Below are 18,380 nucleotides of genomic sequence, written 5' to 3'. Positions count from 1 at the left end.
ACGGTTTCTTTTTAAAATAAAAGTATAGGAACGGTAAAACTAAATTAAAAGAAGTAGAGGAGCACCGCTCCCAACCGCTCCCACCCACTTCGACCACTGCCTACCGCCCACGCATTGAGATTAAAGTCGACCGCCCTGCAGGACATTATTTTTAAGGCAGACATCCTTGCTGATATCCAGTCCTACTTCGAGTATAATACACCCCAGTCCACCATTCTGGGGGTCCACTGGATTGCCTTTAAAGCCTTTATTAGGGGTATGACCATTTCTAGAGAGGGGGGAGTCCTTAAGACCATAAGAGCAGCTCTCACCCGCTCCGAAGCCAAGCTACAAGACCTAGAGCGAACACACCCGACCCTGCGGTCCTCTCACAAATTAGCAAAGAGCTTCAATTTTTCAATGACCAGGCCAATAGGGAAGTGCAGTGCTTCAGCCGCCCACAGGCCGCACGGAGGCACGGAGAGGGGGACAGACCCGGCAGAACCCTGGCCGCCTTGGCGAGGGATGAGTGGGGCCAATCCCAGATTTCTTGCATCAAAGACAGCCGGGGTGAGGTACAGTGGTCCGACCAGAAGATACTGGAGGTCTTCACAGACCTCTACTCGGATCTATATTCTCAACCCCCCGAGCATTGTGATTCCCGCATGCAGGATTTACTTGAACAGATTCCTGCCACCTATGTCTCCTCCGCAACTAGGGACCAGCTCGATTCCCCAATCATTTTGGACGAAATAGTTGAGGCCATATCCAGTTTCCCTAAAAGAAAGGCGCCGGGCCCCGATGGGCTAACGGCAGAATTTTACCAGGAGCATGTGGCTATTTTGGCCCCCAGGCTACTGTAGGTATGGAACGAGTCGCTCCAGGCAGGGTCCCTTCCCCCAACATTGCGCGAGGCCGTTATAACGGCTCTGCTCAAGCCCGGTAAGCCCAGCGATGAGTGTGGCTCTTATAGGCCCCTCTCGCTGATGAATTTGGACACTAAAATCTTTGCCAAAGTTATTGCCAACCGCTTCCTTCCGGTAATGTCATACATGGTCCACGAGGAACAGTCAGGTTTCGTGCCCGGGAGGTCCACGTCCCTCAATATTAGGAGGCTGCTTAATGTTATGTCACGAATTGGCCAGGGTACGAGTGCGGTCGCAGTCACACTAGATGCCCAGAAGGCTTTTGATATGGTGTCCTGGAAGTACATGTGGCTAGTACTGGAAGCTATGGGCATAGGGTCCAACATGATTGCTTATATCAAGCTCTTGTACACCTCCCCTGTGGCTAGGGTCAGCGTCAATTCTCAGACTTCCGGCCTGATCCCCCTTTTCCGAGGCACCCGACAGGGCTGTCCGTTCTCTCCGATCCTGTTTGCCCTGGCTATCGAGCCAATGGCGGGCCATGTCAGGGAGTATCACTCGAGTAAGGGGATTCGGCTGCAGGGCGCTCCGGAAATTATTTCCCTTTACGCTGATGACGTGTTATTGTTCGTTAGAGACCCCGAGGCTCACCTTGACCCAATCCTGCGTGACATCACCCGTATAGGCACACACTCCGGATTCACTATAAACTAAACTAAATCTGAGCTTTTCCCCCTCACCAGCTCCACTTCACAACCTACTACAGAATACCTGCTCCGCTGGTCCCCTAACGGTATCAAGTACCTAGGCATGCAGGTGTCCCTGACCAAAGCCACAATGCTGAAAGATAACTACCTGGCCGCAGCTGAGCAGGCTGAAACCAAAATGATGCGCTGGTGCTCACTTCCACTATCCCTAGCTGGGAAACTTTCACTTGTAAAGATGATATTGCTCCCCAAACTGCTGTACATATTTACCTACGTACCTATTTGGCCCGGTAGGAGCTACTTCACAAACTTACATAAGCTTTGCGCCCAGTTCCTGTGGCATTCTGGCGCTGTTCGCAAAAAATGGTCCGATATGACACTCCCTACGACAAAGGTGGGTTTACCGCGCCTGATATGCTACGGTACTGGGTCTCGGCACAGGCGCAGTTCGCTTCCTACTGGTACCCTGGGCCCTCCCCGCACCCCCACTTCAAACTGGAAACCCTGGCTGCAGCAGGTACCAACACTATGTCATTAATATTACACCGGCGGTACGTGCCGGACTCATCCATTGACCCAGTTCAGTCTACTGTGCAAGCCTGGGGTAGGCTGTTTGAAGCATGTGCCGATCAACATCCATACTGCAAGTGGCTCCCTGCCTGGCGATTCCCTGGGCTGGAACCCACTCATGACATAGCCCTGAGACAGCACTGGGAGACTTTGGGATATCTTGCCCTAACCGACTTCTACCCAGATGGACAGTTCATTACACCACAGACGTGGAAACCGGGCCACTCTGGCTCAGCACTGGAATTACTCCAATTCTACAGACTCTGTGCTGTCTTCTGAAATGCCTGGCCCGACTTCCCCATTGAACCCCCGGATTCCCCTGGGATTGCATACATAGCCAATTCTGGCGGCGCCTGCAGTGTTGTGTCCTCTCTCTACAAACTCCTGCAGGCTGCTGCTCCACCCCAACCCTCCAGAGCCCGCGACAACTGGGTCACTGAAATGGGGTTGGAAATTACCGACCATCTATGGCCAAAGATGTGCTCTCACACAAACGGAGTCTCCCTAAATTTCCGTTACCGCACCATACAGTACAAACTGTTGAACAGGCTGTACTACACCCCGCGCAGGATCTCTGAATTAGCGCGATCTGGCCCACGGCCCTGCCCTCGCTGCGGCGCAGAGGGTGCGGACCACTTACACATGTTCTGGGATTGTCCTAGGCTGGCCACGTTTTGGGAAAAGGTCCTAGAAACACTATCCGAAATCAGTGACGCGGTTGTTGTCTCTGACCCGATGGGAGTTCTGTTTGGAGTGTGGCAGTAGGAGGGGGCTAAAACCATGGCTAAATTCCTGAATTTGAGCTGTATAATTGCGAAAAAATGCATTTTACAAAATTGGAAGCGCTCCTCCCCGCCCTCATTCCAGAAATGGTTAAACTTACTTACTTGGTCCCGTAACTGCAAAGAAGAGTTAACACAATTCCTGCTCATTCCCGCCCCCGAAATATATGGCCCGCCTTTAACAGTTACCTGAATAGATTGGACGAGCACTCTGTCGATAATTCCTCCCAGACTCCCCCGTTGAGTGTTTAAATGTTAGATGCCCCATGTGGCCTCATTCCCCACCTACTGATGTGCTATTCATTTTGTGTACCTTTATGCTCATTTCTGTATATATTGAAGTATTGGTTGTTCTGATGTCTGTGTACGCTGTATGCCTCTGCCAACAAAAAAAAAAGTTAAAAAAAAAAAAAAAAAGGTACAGCCCGACCATAAGCAATGTATCCCCACCTCCAAAGTCCCGGACAAGGATAGAAACATTTATATTGTGCCCAGCACTGGCCATTGGCTCAGATTTCCCCAGATCCGGCAAAGGATGTCTCCCTGGATCTGGGAACACCATCTATGGCCTTTAGGCCTTTTAATGTGTTTAACTTGCTTTTGCTGTTGCAGAAAAAGTCAAACACAGGTCCTCAGGATGAAAGTCGAGAGACTTCCCCATTAGACCACTTGATCGTCTTGCCAGAATACATGTGAATATTTCTGTTAGGAGTGCACGCTGCAGAACATTTTCAAGCAATCTTTGCACCTTCTCTACTTTGCTTGCGGCATCATAGGAAACACCCCTCTCTTGGGTTATTTTCCAGGTGTTAAAGATTTCAGGAGATCAATTAGATATTTATGGAGGGGGCCTTGGAAAATTCTCCAGTGTTTGCCATCTCCCCGATGCCCCCCTTCCCCGATCACTGGGGGTATCCCCCAGTTAACAATTTCCATTTCCATCACTGATTGTACCTACAGTGATAGCATTTGGACCAGGGGCAGAGCAAAACCGGCTGGTTATCTGACGCCCTAAACCAGGCACGTTTGTTGGAAAGTGAGAAGCATAGAGCATCCAAGTGCACATAAGGTTGAGGGTGGAAACCTGCCACCTGAAGAACCAGCTGCGGGCACAAATAGACCGCACATTAGGATGCCTTTAGGCGGTGATGAAAAACCCAAAAGCAAAGTGGTGCAGGGGCTGAGAAGAGGCACTGGTCCAGTGCCTGAGCCCACAGAATAGCTCTATTTGTCCACCCGGGGGCAGTAGGAATTGGTGAAATCAGGGAGAAAGCGCAGCACGTACCAATTCTCGGAGGACGCGGTGGCCGCTCAGGAGCAGCATTCTGTGAAAGAAAATTCATTTCAGGGATTCCCCAAAAGACTCAACTGATTTCCAAACTCCCGAGCAGCGCTGCGTGCGTACAGTAGGTGAGAGCTGTGGGGAGAAACTGTGCACCGACAGTCTCTCATTAGACTCCTCCAGGCTAATGGCCACCCTTGTGTTTTGCCGAAACTGGCAGCCTTTCAGCGGCTTTGTGCATGAGCGAGAATCGCCTGCTCCCAGCAACGGCCCGTTTGAGCGTTCTTGGATCCCGAGAGGAGACTCTTTGTGCTTACGTCTCTCTGCCTTCACCATGAGAGTTGTCCCCCAGTGAGGTTCCCAAGTGCCACACTCGATGGTGGTGTATGGGGCCTTTATGTCGCCCTTTAACCTGCTGGGTGGTGAACGGGTGCCAAGAAGAAAGGGGTGGAAAGGAAGCCTGAGCTATATGCCCGCCGATTCCAGGGACCTATTCTCATGCAAGGGAAAGAAAGCTGGTGAACAAACACATCATCATCATTCAATCATCATTTCAGTGCTGGTGAACACCTCGTCCTCACGTCCTCATTCAATCATCATGTCAGTGTTGGTTCAGTGCTGGTGAACACATTGTCATTATTCAATCATCATGTCAGTGCTGGTGAACACATAGTCATCCTTCAATCATCATGTCAGTGCTGGTGAACACATCGTCATTCAATCATCATTTCAGTGCTGGTGAACACATTTTCGTCATTCAATCATCAAGTCAGTGCAGGTGAACACATTTTCGTCATTCAATCATCAAGTCAGTGCTGGTGAACACATCGTCATCATTCAACCCTCATTTCAGTGTTGGTGAACACATCGTCATTCAATCATCATTTCAGTGCTGGTGAACACATCATCATTCAATCATCATTTCAGTGCTTGGCGAACACATCGTCATCATTCAATCATCATTTCAGTGCCGGTGAAACCATCATCATTCAATCATCATTTCATTGCTAGTGAACACATCGTCATCATTCAATCATCATTTCAATGCTCCTTGACATCAGTCTTGCTCAAGCCAATGGGACTGTATTCATGCTGTGCGCTGGAGTATAGGGGACTGCGTAAGCACTGTCATCTCATGCAAAGGCTCATTTTAGCCCCTCCCAAGATTGTAATGGGCCACATTTACTGTTTGTAAGGCACACGGGATGCCCTGCGTGCCGCCATCCTATACTGGTGGTGCCCCAGATAGACGCATATAATGGCTGTGCTATACAGCCAACCATCCCTGGGAGTTCTTGCTCCACAGGCTTCAATCTCCCCCTGCGCTTGGTTTGGGTGACAGCTTGTCATGTCATTTTCATTTGATGCAAAAGAATGGAGGCAGGAGGCCGGTGCACAGTGCCCTGCGCTCCTGGGGCCTTGCAGCCTTCTCTGGCTGCCAGAGTTATGATTAGATGAAGGCCTGTCAGACAAGTTACCAGATACTGACTTCCCCGACCCCGTCCTACCTCTGGCAAATTCAGCAGGGCCAGTTACCAGTAGGATTCAACCTTGCACACCTGAATCAGATCGGCTTCCCTGAAGATTGCTGAGACATGAGCGTGCGCTCTAGGAGGAAAACAGAGGTGGACTGGCCTGTAGGAAACTCTGGAAACTTAACGGTAGGCCTCTGCACCCATGGCTTATTTCATGTGGTATTTCCACATTTTCTCATTGGAAAAAGGTTGGGCTTGCTGAAAATGTGTTATATGATGCCACTTTGAAAATGTTTCCCAAGGCCTCTTTTTGTTCACAGTCCACCCCTGGAGGAGACCACCACTGGACTGTGAGCTGACTGCAGTTAGGACCCACAGTTGCGCCCCAACCACCCCTCTTGTGTCTACAAATGTTACTGGAGTCTGGGACTCCAGAGGGGCTGCACCCAGGTTACCTAAGCCCGACTCTGGAGTGCCACACTGTTGGTCCACCCACCATCCCCACTGATGGCTAATCTAACGATATAATAAAAGGCCAGGTGTATGTTTATCCCTGTATGTTTGTGCGATGAAGTCATAGCTTCGCCTATTGTCACCGCTAGAGGGAGCTGTAGCCTTAGGATATATAGAAACAATGCCAATTTGCATAGCTTCACCTGTTGTCACCGCTAGAGGGAGCTGTTGCCTTACGATATATAGTGGTCCTACTGTGTTAATGAAAACCTGCACTTTGGCCTCTGTACACGGGCTTCTACACTAGTATTAAATAATGGCGGAAAGTTGGATCCCGGCTGGCTCTGAATTACAGGAGCCAGAATTCCTTGCTGCAACATTCTGGTACTAACCAGTAGGATTCAACCGTGCACATCTGAATCAGATTTGCTGAGGCATGAACGCGCACTCTAGGAGGAGACCACCACTGGACTGTGAACTGATTGCAGCTGGGACCCAGAGTTGCACCCCAACCACCCCTCTTTTGTCTCAAATAAATATATATATATATAGGATAGTTCATTTGCACTAAGTCACACATTCCACAATATATATAATTATATAAAAACTAGATACACCGGTCCAAAGGAATGTAGTACCCCTTCTAAGAAACAGAGATTACGTTCTCCAACTGTAGTGGCGAGTAGGGCTGAGCAAAAGATGTTTTTTCTCTGCATGGATAGAAACTAGTTGAAAACTGCAAAATGTGGTATTTTGTCACAAAGTGAATTGTGGATTTTTTTCTCTGCTGGTTAAAATGATTAGCAAAGGGCAAATTGATTTGCTTTTGTGACATTTATTTTAATTTTATTTAGAACCAATTTGTTTTTTTTAAAGCATCTTTAACAAATCGATATATGTTTGCAAAAGATAGTTGGTTTTCCTAGTTGTCAATTCAAACATTTTACTAGAAGTGAATTTTGGGGCAAACATTTCCAGAAAATTGCTTTTAAGCCATTAAATAAGCCCACCCTAGTGGCATGGGAGGGCATGTGCGTGCCGTGTGGTCTCTGTCAGGTCAACACTTATTGATCTTTTGATTTGCCCTTCTGTGGACAAAACCTGAAAGATCCAATAGCCAAATTTTGAAATCTGTCTGTTGCCCTAAAGATCCCCCCTGTGTGCACACATATTTAAACCGCCATGGCCTAGTTAGCTGAGACCAGGTCTGTCCGAGTTCACGGGACATTTGGACCCAATTTGGACAAAATCTTTGCATGCATCAGGGGGGATTGTTACCCCATATCTGTTTGCCCGTCTCTCATGTCCGTTGTCTATTTGATTAACAAATGCTCTGATTTAGGGCACCCGCTGTATCAACGAATAAAGTAAAATGAAGTCTGTACTATCCTAAAAGTAGGGTAGGAGAGTTCAGTAAGTTAAAATACCTACCACAGCCATTTGGTGGAACCAAAAGGTTACGGGTAGAAAACTTGGCGTGATACTCCAGCTTTTTAACTTTCGGTGGTTGATGATACAAGTGTACACCAGGTCTGGCTCATCCACCAGAAAGTTGTTAGATCTAGTGTAGCTTTTTTAACACAAATGCAAAACATCTCCACTGAAATGAATGCTATTTTTCCAGGCCTGTTTCTGGTGGGCATCCTGAAGTCCAGATTGGATTTTACTACTTATTGGGCCAGCAAGCCCCACCATGATGTGTGCCACCCAGGTGGGTGACAATAACACGCGCTGGTGGTGGCAAGACGGATTCGTCCATAGGAACCCGTAAATCTGAGTGGGATTTCTATTACTGCGCATTATTTACACGTCAAGGGAGCTGCAGATAGGCACACATGTCGAACACCTTCTGTTTCTCAAAAAAACATGCATAAATAAGGAAACACATTTTAGAACAAAAACAATGATCTTACTAGGCCCAGTGACATTGAGAACGCCCAAGTGCATGGGAAAGGGAAAAGGGGGAAAGTGCATGGAAGGGGGGAGAGGTGGAAAGTGCGGAACAGAGGAGAGAACAGAATAAATAAGTAAGTAAAAATGTATTAAATAAATAAAGGGGTAGTGCGGCCAGTGAGTGGTAAGTGCTAGGTTAAGCAGATAGGGTATATCTGATAAGTGCAGAAGAGAAGTGAGTGGGGGACTGTATGCATACAGATACAGACCACAGTACAGGGGGTGGCCATGAGGCAGTTCAGGAGGGTGGCAAGTTGAGCAGGTACCTGGGCCCAAAGGAGGATGGTGGCCAGGTGGATGGTGTCGAGGGAGAAAACAGATCAGCAGGGTAGAAGAGGGGAAAAGGCAGACGAGAAGAGGAAGGTCTTGAGGTGCTTCTAGATCCGGAGAGGGTTCTCCTCAAGTTTCAAGGTGGCAGGAAGGCTGTTCCAGAGGGAGGACACAGCCGAAGACCGATCTGCCCCCAGCTTGTTTCTTTGAAAAACAACTGACCCCGAGGGAGTTAGAAGTAGAGGAGCGAGGATCTCGAGAGGAGAGGTATTTACGGAGGGATAGTTGAAGGTATTTTGGACCCAATCCCCAGAAAGCCTTGTGGACAATGCAGAGGGTTTAAAATGTAATCCTTGCATCTACTGGGAGCCAATTAAGGGATTTCAGAGCTGGAGAAATACGATCCCAGTGCTTGAGGCCAAGGACAAGTCTTGCAGTCCTGTTCTGGATTAGTTGTAGAGGGTGGAGAGTGGAGGCAGGTAGATTTAGAAATAGGCTGTTACAATAGTCCAACCTAGAGAGACCAGAGCTTGGGAGCAAGAAGTTTGATTTTTTTTAGAGATGTCAGAGATGTGTGCAGAGAAGGACAGTGTGGCGTCAAAGATGACCCCTAGGTTCTTGGCCTTACAAGAAGGGGTAGGAGGAGGGCCAGGGGAGGCCGGCCAGAGGTTGAGGGGAAAGGCTGTTGAAGGTGTACCAATGAGGAGAATCACAGTCTTGTTGGCATTTAGACAGAGATCATTGGTGGCACACCAATTTTGAATGGCGATTTAGGAAATCAGAGATGAGGGAAGGAGAGGAGGTGGCTGAGGGAAGCCTGAAAATGAGTTTGGTGTCTTCAGCATCACACTGGAAATTAGAGCAGAAAATGGAATTGCAGTATGTGAGAGGTGCCAGGTACTGGTTGAAAAGCCAGGGCGAGAGGTTAGACCCCTGGGGAACACCACAGGTAGAAAGGGAGACAGAAGATAGGAAGGACCCAAGTTGTACCTGGGAGGGTCATATCAGAGAGGAAAGAGGTCAGCAAGGCCAGAGCCTGATCGGTGATACCCATATTGTCACAGACGGTTGAGCAAGTTGGTATGGTTGACTTTGTCGAAAGCAGAGGAGAGATCAAGTAGGATGAGGACAGAGTGAATGTTAGAGTCAAGGTTGTTTAGGAGAGACGTTTCCGTGCTTCTGGCTGCTCTGAAGCCAGATTGGTGACCATGGCAAGAACCAACAGAATCGGAATGAAGGTTAAGCTGAGAGATGGCCAGCCTTTCCAGGAGTTTACCCAAAAAGGGAGTAATGGAAATAGTTAGCCAGACAAGAGGGATCAGCTGTGGGTTTCTTGAGGAGGAAATGCATGAGGGAGTGCTTCATAGAGGAGGGGAAAGATCCAGAGGAAAAGGAGAGGTTGCAGAAATCGTCAAGGGCCGGAGAGAGGGTATCGATGTGGTCCTTAATAGTTTTGGAGGAACAGGGATGGACCTGTTTTGATAAGTGTTTCATAGATCGGATTTGTATAGTGACCTCATCAGGGGAGAAAAGAGGAAAAGAGGAGAAAGAGGGTGGGGGTATCTGAAGAAGAGTCAGCGGACAGAGAAGGAGGGGGGAGAGTAGTGGGGGAGGAGGAGAGGGTGGACAAGATTTCCTGGGTTTTAGAGATAAAGTGAGAGGCAAGGGCATTGCAAAGAGCCTGGGAGGAAAGAGGAGGGGTGGAGATTGCAGCAGGGTTGGCCAGCTCCTTACAGATTTTAAAGAGTTCGGCCGAATAGTTAGATGCCCCAGAGTCACAGGCTTGAATGTGGACTCTCTTCTTGGTCTGGACAGAGAGTCAGTATTGCCTTTGGAGCAGGCGGCAGGCCAGTTTGTCAGAGGATGAATAAGACGCCCTCCATTTCCTCTCAGCCTCCGAAGTGTAGCTAGGTCACAGTCATACCAAGAATTGCATTTGGCTTTGGACTTGAAGCAGATCCTTATGACGGGGGCAAGAGCATCAAGAGGGGCAGAAATAGAGGATGTAGAGCAGGGACCTGGCTGTGTCAGCGCGTGAGTCGGCCCGGGGTGGAGGGGGGAGAGAAGGTAGCGGCAAAATCCTCAACTGACACACGCTTTATGGGCCGGATGTCCAAGAAGGTTGGTGGCAGTCTTGGGGTAGGCTTGGCTTGAGGGCAGGAGATGGAAAGATGAGAGGAGAGGAGGCAGTGATCACTCCAGGAGAGAGGAGTGGTGTGGTGAATAGAGAGGGGGAGGCAGGAGATGATCAAGACATCAAGTGTGTGACCAGCAGAGTGAGTCCGGCCAGAGGAGAGGATAGGGAGGGAGAGTGAATCGCAGAAGTTGCGAAAGAGCACAGATGCAGAACGGGTAGATCAAAGTGGATGTTGAGGTCAACAAAAAGGAGGAGTTGAGTGGTTGAGGCCAGCAGGGAGGAGGAGAGGTCTGCCCACTCTGAGAGAAAAGAGGTGATTTGACCAAGGGGCCGGTAAAGAGTAGCAACAGTCAGAGAGTGGCTAGGAGAAAGAGAGAGAGCCTGCAGACAAGGCATTCGAAAGAGAGGTAAGTTTGAGTAGGGATGATAGAGGCAGGAATCCACTCAGGGAAGATCAGGGCTACACCCCCTCTCGGCCGGGTGGATCTGGGGGTGGAGAGGATCTTATAGCCATCGGGGAAGAGAGTGTCAAAGCTTGTGACAGAGCTGGCCGTGAACCATGTCTCGGTAAGACTTAGGACATCAAGGTCCAGTTCTTCAAAGAGGTGGCAGATGTCAGGAGTGTTTGACAGCAGAGCGAGAGTTGTGAGTGCCAAGATGAAGAAGGTTGCCCGCCTTAAAGACCTTCCAGGGAGGGGTATACATCAGAAGTACGCCCTGCAGAGGTGGGGAGGGATCCAGAGTTTGGGCAGAGGAGGAGGGACGAGAGGGCAAGGTAGCCAAGGGAGGAGAGTAGGAGACAGCTGGAGATGAAAGAAAGTTGATGAGGCGAGGGAACCGCCTATCAAAGATGAGGAGATTGGCCTGAGGGCCTTGGACCAGGACAGTGCCCTTTAGGTAGACATTAATGATGACTCTGGAGGAGTCAAAGGAATCCATGAGGGCTTCCCAGCGGGTGCCACCATTAATGGGAGAGAAGGAGACAGGACAGAGCACTGCGATCATGAGTGGTGCAGAGATCTGGTGAAGGAACGACAAAGAGGATCTCAGTGAGTGTTTTTCTGACAGAGGCGCTGGAATAGGTGTCAGCGATGGGGAGACCTGGGTTGGAGGCCAGGATATCCTTTTTAAATTTCTTCTTACCAGACTTAGTGAGAAGGGAGGGATAGTCGATAGAGAAGCAGTTGGGGTAGATAGGAGAAACGGATAACGCCATGGGCAGGTAGAGGGAGGAGGCAGTAGGAGAAATATGCAAGTACATCTATGAGGAACAGTTACTGGGCTAGCAGATAACAATTTTGGCAAAGTTAAATGAAAAAACACACCAAAATTTGATTTTTCAAAAAACAAACCCAAATTGGATTTCCCAGAAACACACCCAAATTTGACTTTCAAAACACACCCAAATTTGACTTCCCAAAAACACACCCAAATATGACTTTCAAAACACACCCAAATTTGACTTCCCAAAAACGCACCCAAATTCGACTTTCAAAACACACTCAAATTTGACTTCCCAAAAACACAACCACATTTGACTTTCAAAACACACCCAAATTTGATTTTCAAAACACACCCAAATTTGACTTTCAAAACACACCCACATTTGACTTCCCAAAAAAACACCCAAATTTGACTTTCAAGGTATATGCTAAGGCACAGATGGAAAATATGAGGTATGAGTTAGAGGTGAAGCATGGAACGAGAGCCTTAGAGATCATAACGTGGAGACCAGGGGAGAGTGAAGGACCATGATGGCAAAAGAAAGGGTAACCAAAGGAAGGGAACTAACCCATGGAGAAGAAGGCAATAGAGTCTTGGTAGTCCAGTTTCAGTGCTGAGTGAGCTTGCAGCCCCAGGGAGGGTCAGATTGCAGTTGTGGCTTCGTGTAGCGTCCTGGTAGCAGACAGGGAAGCAGACGGGGGCCTTAGAAGTGGGCATTTGAGTAAGTGGGCCGGCTCCCGCTTCCCGGTCCCACTTATTGGCTGATAAGTCAAAGCAAGCCAATGGTGGGGGACCGTGCAAGACTATGTAGGCAAAACTCAATTTCAGGTGGCCATCTTTGAAGGGGGTGAGGGTTCCCTACAGAAGCAAGCAGGAACTTCGATATTTAAACAATAAGGCCCAATTTTGCAAAGCTGTATCCATCAAAACACTTGTTTCAGGACACGTGTTTTAATAAAAGAATAAGGCTGTGTTGGAATAATAGTTTGGCCCAATTGTAGGAGAAACCACGTAAGGAACTTACAAGCCTTAAAACATGTGATGTAGAACGCCTATGGCAATGATTGGACCGTGAGGCTTACCTCAGAAGACGATTCCAAGCTACAGAAGAGCCACATGTTCGGCAGAAACAGCTGATGACAAAGTGAGCGAATCGAGAAGAGAGCGAACACGTGCAGGCCCTGGACACCAGGTCCGGAAAACCGCTGCTCTGCAATGGCTGGTGAGCGCAGAGAGCACCAGGTGCTGGCACTGCACGCCTTGTCCAGAAAACAGCTGCGTTGAGTAGATGGTGTGCACAGAGAGCGCGAGGACAGTAGAATGAGGGAGAGAAGCCCAGAAGTGAATGATCTGGGGCCCAGAAGTGGGCCTTTGAGTAAGATTAAAGTGGGCATTTGAGCATTCAATGAGTAGTCAGCTAATTGAGTCTTGCAATTGAGGATAAGTGTAATTGCACAGTGACATCCTCCACTATCGCTGGGGAAGGGGTAGAACAGCATCTTTGGGTGGTCATGTTCAGCTGGCCTGCCATACCAAGAGGGTTCCTGTCGCTGTCTTGGAAGCGCAGCTGATTTGGGAAAGTTTGGTTCTCATCAATGACTGTAGGATTTCTTCCTTCGTGCAATCACATGGCCTTCACAAAGGTGGATAACATCCTGCGGATCTATACTGACTGTCTGCTTCAGATCCCTCCACCATGCCTCATGTTGTGCTCAAGAGTGTTTGGTCAGGCCTCTTTCACTGCAACCACCTCATGTGTGTTAATGTATTGAAAGGGCTCTCAACCAGGTTGACTAAAGCATTGTTCCGTTTCTTCCTTTCAGGGCTTTTGGGAAGGCGACCAAGCATTGGTAAAGGCCTACGGACCGATATGTGGGTAAGCAAAAATTGTCCTTTAGGTTTTGGGGCCATCAGTGGCTACAGCTTTTTCATTGCGTGTATCACATGTATTAATAGGATATCAATTGCATGGGGTTCAGGCAGCCAAGAACATTTGAAACTTCTCCGTAGCTACACTTGGGCCGCTCACCCATATGCTGCACCCTTGCATTCAGAGAGCAGCCAGGGCGGCTCGCCCATAATGGGCGACGGGGAGCCGACCTGCCTGCACCCTCACTCACCAAGGAGGAGCTGCGCCAGCACAGGAGTGCTCCCAAAGCTGCTTGTTGCAGTAGATGGAGTGCTCCTGGGCTGGCTTGGGGGAACACGGTTTCCTTTTGACAGTTCACATCCCAGGGCGCGTGCTAAATGAGCCATGCAAGGCCAAAGGCATTTTGCTTCCCCAGCCTTGCATGGTCCATTGGGGATGCAGGTTAAGGTACTGCACATTTGTATGTGCAAGGGAGCGCTCCTGCGCCTCTCCGCACATACAAACTGATTGGGGTGCTCGCAATCGAGTGTTCCAGCTCCTGCGCCCTCATGTGCAGGAACCAGGACATGCTCCTTGCTTCCTGGTTCCTGTTGGTGTTACCCGGAAGTAGGAGGGCTCCCTGCAGGTGGAGGCAGAGCTGAGCTTGGACCGGGGCGGCATGCAGATAAGATTTTTATTTTGTATGTATTACTAGCAAAAAGCACCAGCTGTTCGAACAGGTTCTGTGGACGGACATGAGAACACTCATCAATTGTTGGAAAGCAGTGGGCTTTTCTGATTCGCTTATCACTTGATGTGCCTTGCACTCTGAAGGAAAGTGCACTGAGAATTGGCATGTTTGCCGGGCTGAAATACCCCGCAGCAGACGTTGGGGGGAGGCGAGAGTTGGTGTGCTGCTGCATACTGGGACCTACTGTGCTCTCTCCCCACCTGTTGCCTCACCCTGGCATGGTACAGTCTGGTGCGCTGCACTGCAGTGCAAATGTCCCAGAAACCGTACATTCTAGGGTTCAGGCTAGAATGAGTGATGGAACGCTCTTACGCAATAATTGCCTGCTGCTTAGGGCCCCAAACAAAGTACCTGAAGCTGCCTTACCCATAGCCCAGGGCGAAGAAAGGACGAAAGGAGTCAGCAATGAGAACCCACACCCAGACTTGGATTACCCTACATTGCAATGTCCGAACCAAAAACGCCAGTTTTATTGGTCAAAGTGGGCCACTTTTTTGGGCCTGTTTGATAAGTTACCCTGCGGCTAGTGGTCTCGACCAGTGTTACTGAATGAATATTCTTTAAAATGTACAACGTGCATCACATTTTACCAAAAACCTCCACCGTGGGTACTACTCAAACAGCCTGCCACAAAAGGAATGAATTGCCATTTGCAACCGTGGGCCACAAGACAGTTTTATGGCCCAGTCCAACCCTGCCAGCTCACGTCATACCCAACATTTGAAAATAGTGGTGAGATCTTGCCATACGGCCCCCGGCAACTATTGCATCTGTTTGCTCCTCTGCTGCTACGCCTCTATTTTAACTGCAGCTCTACCAAAGCGCCTCTATCCTGCCCAAGAGTTCAGTATTGTAACTTAATCTTAAACTGCAGCACCCTCACCTATTTTGATAGTTCCCTTCCCTTTGGTCAGGATCACTTGTGGGCAGGGCTCGAGAGGGGCCAGGGGCCACGATAACAAGGAGAGGGGTGGCAAGGTGACCTAGGTCTATAAAATACAATTTGGGTGCACTTCCACAAAAGGACCTGAATACACAATGATTGTAATCATCGAGGAAATCCTGTTGGCACTTTATTGCAGCCTGCCAGTTGCCCCAATTATGCTAGACCTCTCAGCAAGGCAGGACGCAATGGACCGCAGTATAATACTACACTGCCCATCAACACAACATGAGCATCAGTGTCGCTGCTGTATAATGGCGGGCTTTGTTCCTCCTCGACCTTTCTGCTTCAACTCAAAATTGGTCAATTTCACTCTGACCCTCATTTACCCCTGTGTGGAGTCCTATAGGGTTCAGCTGTCTCACGTTGGCTTCTCACTGTTTACTTACAGCCCCTAGCATCTATCATGGAAACATGTACCATGCCTGTAGCGTATCCCAACCAATGATCTAGCTGGAGTGGGCAGTAAACAAATCAGAAAAACTGACATTGGATACAGGGCCTCGGAAAAGTCCAGAGCTGGGTGACTGAAACCATCCTTTATTTAAACAAAGTCTCTTGTGGGCCACAGGACCTAACCGATGCCTAGTGGTCACCTGGCCCTTCTCACTAGGCACCCCACCTGCCCCCAATGAGAACACGTGGAACTGCTGTATTTCCCTCAAGCGTGTCCTGCAAACCCAAATTATTGCTATCACTAGAACCTGGCGTCAGCAATTGCACAAGCTCAAATACACATTAACTACACTCAGAGATTTCCATCACAAGCTGGATACTGATGAAGCAAAATTTCTGTCTTAATTCGACTATTGCAAAAAGCATGTGAGCAGTTTTACACAAGAAATAATGTCTGTAACTCCAACTGATGTCAAATTGTTTGGCTAGAATAACGCTAGGCCTCAAATAACAGGAACCCATTACAGAAGCTCACAGATCTCTTCCCTGCTTGCAGTCTAACAGCTAGTTGAATTGAACATTCTTTTCACAACTCACATGGTTTATTTAAAGGCCCTTGGTCATCTAAGCTGGTAGCTCCCTCATTAAACCCCCAGGCGGAACGTTCGCTCCATTTCTTCCAGAACCAAGCCAGCTGCAGGATTCTACACCACGGAGGCCAACTAATTGCTGAAATGAGCCCACAACTCTAAAAGAAGCGACCTGGAATTGGCAATGGATCCCTATCATTTGGAAAAGCCCTTAAGAGTTTCTGGTTCCAGGAGGCCTCCCTGTGCCAATGACGAACAGCAGGCAGTAACAGACAGACTAATTCCACTGCGTAAGAAAGAGCCAAGCGTCACCATTTATCTTACAGTCAAGATTATTTGCATCACCGCAGACGGAGCGAGAAGAGGAAGCTAGAATAGAGGGCACCCTTCCATCTCATTCGCCTCTCAAATGGGAGAGATCCGCTGCAACACATTGTAAGATGATCTCTGCATGAGAGAAGAAATAAGTCAGAAAATGTGTACAAAATGATATGTGGTCTCTCTCGCAGTGGATTATTAGCCAATTTTCGAATTTGTGCAGCTGACCGAGCTCTCTCCATTATAAGATCCTCTTTTTTGACGTAACTTGAAAGGATTGGTACGAATTGACCGCTGCATAATTGTTCACGGCGGAATTGACCGTAGTCAATTTCGCAGCGAACCCAATTTTGACACGGCCAAAATCAACTAATCCATGCCCCTCTCTAACCCCTCAATACATCCCCACCCTCCCCCCACTTACCTTTCAGTGGCTGCCTTCATTCTGACTCTGTGGCGTCAGTTCCGTCCCTGCAACGTGGGTCAGAACTGACACAGCAGGGTCCCTATCTTAGTTTTTATTTGTAATTTTTTTTGTAAATCCCTGCTTCCAGTGCCCTGGAAGCAGGGGACACCCCCGCAACTCCCGTTCCCATTATAGCGACCAAGGAGAGCGGGGGACACCCCAGCAACCCCTGTCCCACTTGTTCGCTATAATGGAACTGTATGGCCTAGTTGACCGAATCTCTGGCTCTACGATCACTTCTTACAGCCTAAATTCGGTCAACTAGGCCATACGGTTAAATATTTTCAGTCAAATCGGCCAAACCCACCTGGAATGCCCTGAAAAGTTCTGATGCCTGTAAATTCCTTCATGGATAATGCCCATTTCTTTCCTTGTAGAGATATTGAACCGATACATTAAGTGTTTTTCTTTAACGCTATGTATTGTTGCATAGTGTTAATGTTGCTGCACAATGCACGAAGTACATTATGTTTTTCGTTGTAATAAGGATACCGATAGCCATTCCATCAAAAACAAGTTGGCCTCTAATCCATTCCTAATCTGTAGCAAACGACCCGGAGAACCGCTGTCCTGAAAATCCAATTCTGTTTTCTTTCCCAGGTATTACATGGGCCGCCGAATGATGATCGTTGTCTCCGAACCTGACGCCATTAAACAGATCTTGCAGGAGGATTTTCACAACTTCCAGAATAGAATGGTATGAACAAAGGATGGGTTGGGCACAGGGCTATGCTGCTGTATCAAATGCTGTGGTAATGGATGATGGCTAACACACACACCACTCCTTGGATGCTAACAGGTTTTATGTGACGCTAGTGCCTACCCTTGTCCATCCTCCAGAGGGTGTCTGCTTCTGTGCAAAATAATGACCAGCTTCTGATTGGTGCAGCAGAGATCATCAAATCAATTGACCTGTAACTCCTTGGGAGCCTCAGTGCAGCTCCAGGGACTGATTCTTCTTTAAGCTTGTCCTCCATCTTGTTTCCCACACCTGCACCTCTGCCACTGATGTTTGGCTCTTGTTTGCATAGTAGCTCATTACTGGTCTTTCGCAGCGACTGCATCATAGGGAACACTGCTCGCCCCTTCACTTAAATGTGCCCCTACTTTCCCTGTCCTTGGCGGCCTCAATTGAGCAGGGATCTGTGTTCACGACAGGGCTTTGTTCCTCCTGCAAAAGCAGCAGGACGGCTAAAAGCGGCAAGCATCTGGTAGGTATGTCTTGGTGAAAATTCCCTTCCACGGCTGCGTGGAGAATTGGGATGGTCCAGGGGGTTTTGCTTCTCAATTCGTGCACAACTGTATTATCGAGAACTTTTTCACACACATACATGTGTGTTTTGACAATTTCCAGCCACACAGAATTGGG

General features: G+C 48.6%; 1 protein-coding gene across 1 annotated transcript in view; it reads left to right on the top strand.

Annotated features, from left to right (window-relative positions):
* Positions 1-18,380, top strand: part of TBXAS1 (thromboxane A synthase 1) — a 548,307-nt gene that overhangs the window by 316,296 nt on the left and 213,631 nt on the right. Inside the window, exons 4-5 of the mRNA XM_069628729.1 lie at positions 13,522-13,574; positions 17,612-17,708. Of these exons, the coding sequence (XP_069484830.1) occupies positions 13,522-13,574; positions 17,612-17,708 (150 nt within the window). The remainder of the gene's footprint in view (positions 1-13,521; positions 13,575-17,611; positions 17,709-18,380) is intronic.

This window comes from Ambystoma mexicanum, chromosome 12 (genome assembly GCF_040938575.1).
Source record: "Ambystoma mexicanum isolate Mex_15411 chromosome 12, UKY_AmexF1_1, whole genome shotgun sequence".
Lineage (NCBI taxonomy): Eukaryota > Metazoa > Chordata > Amphibia > Caudata > Ambystomatidae > Ambystoma > Ambystoma mexicanum.
The sequence above is the reverse complement of the archived record's forward strand: the minus strand, read 5'-3'. Positions and strand labels throughout refer to the sequence as shown.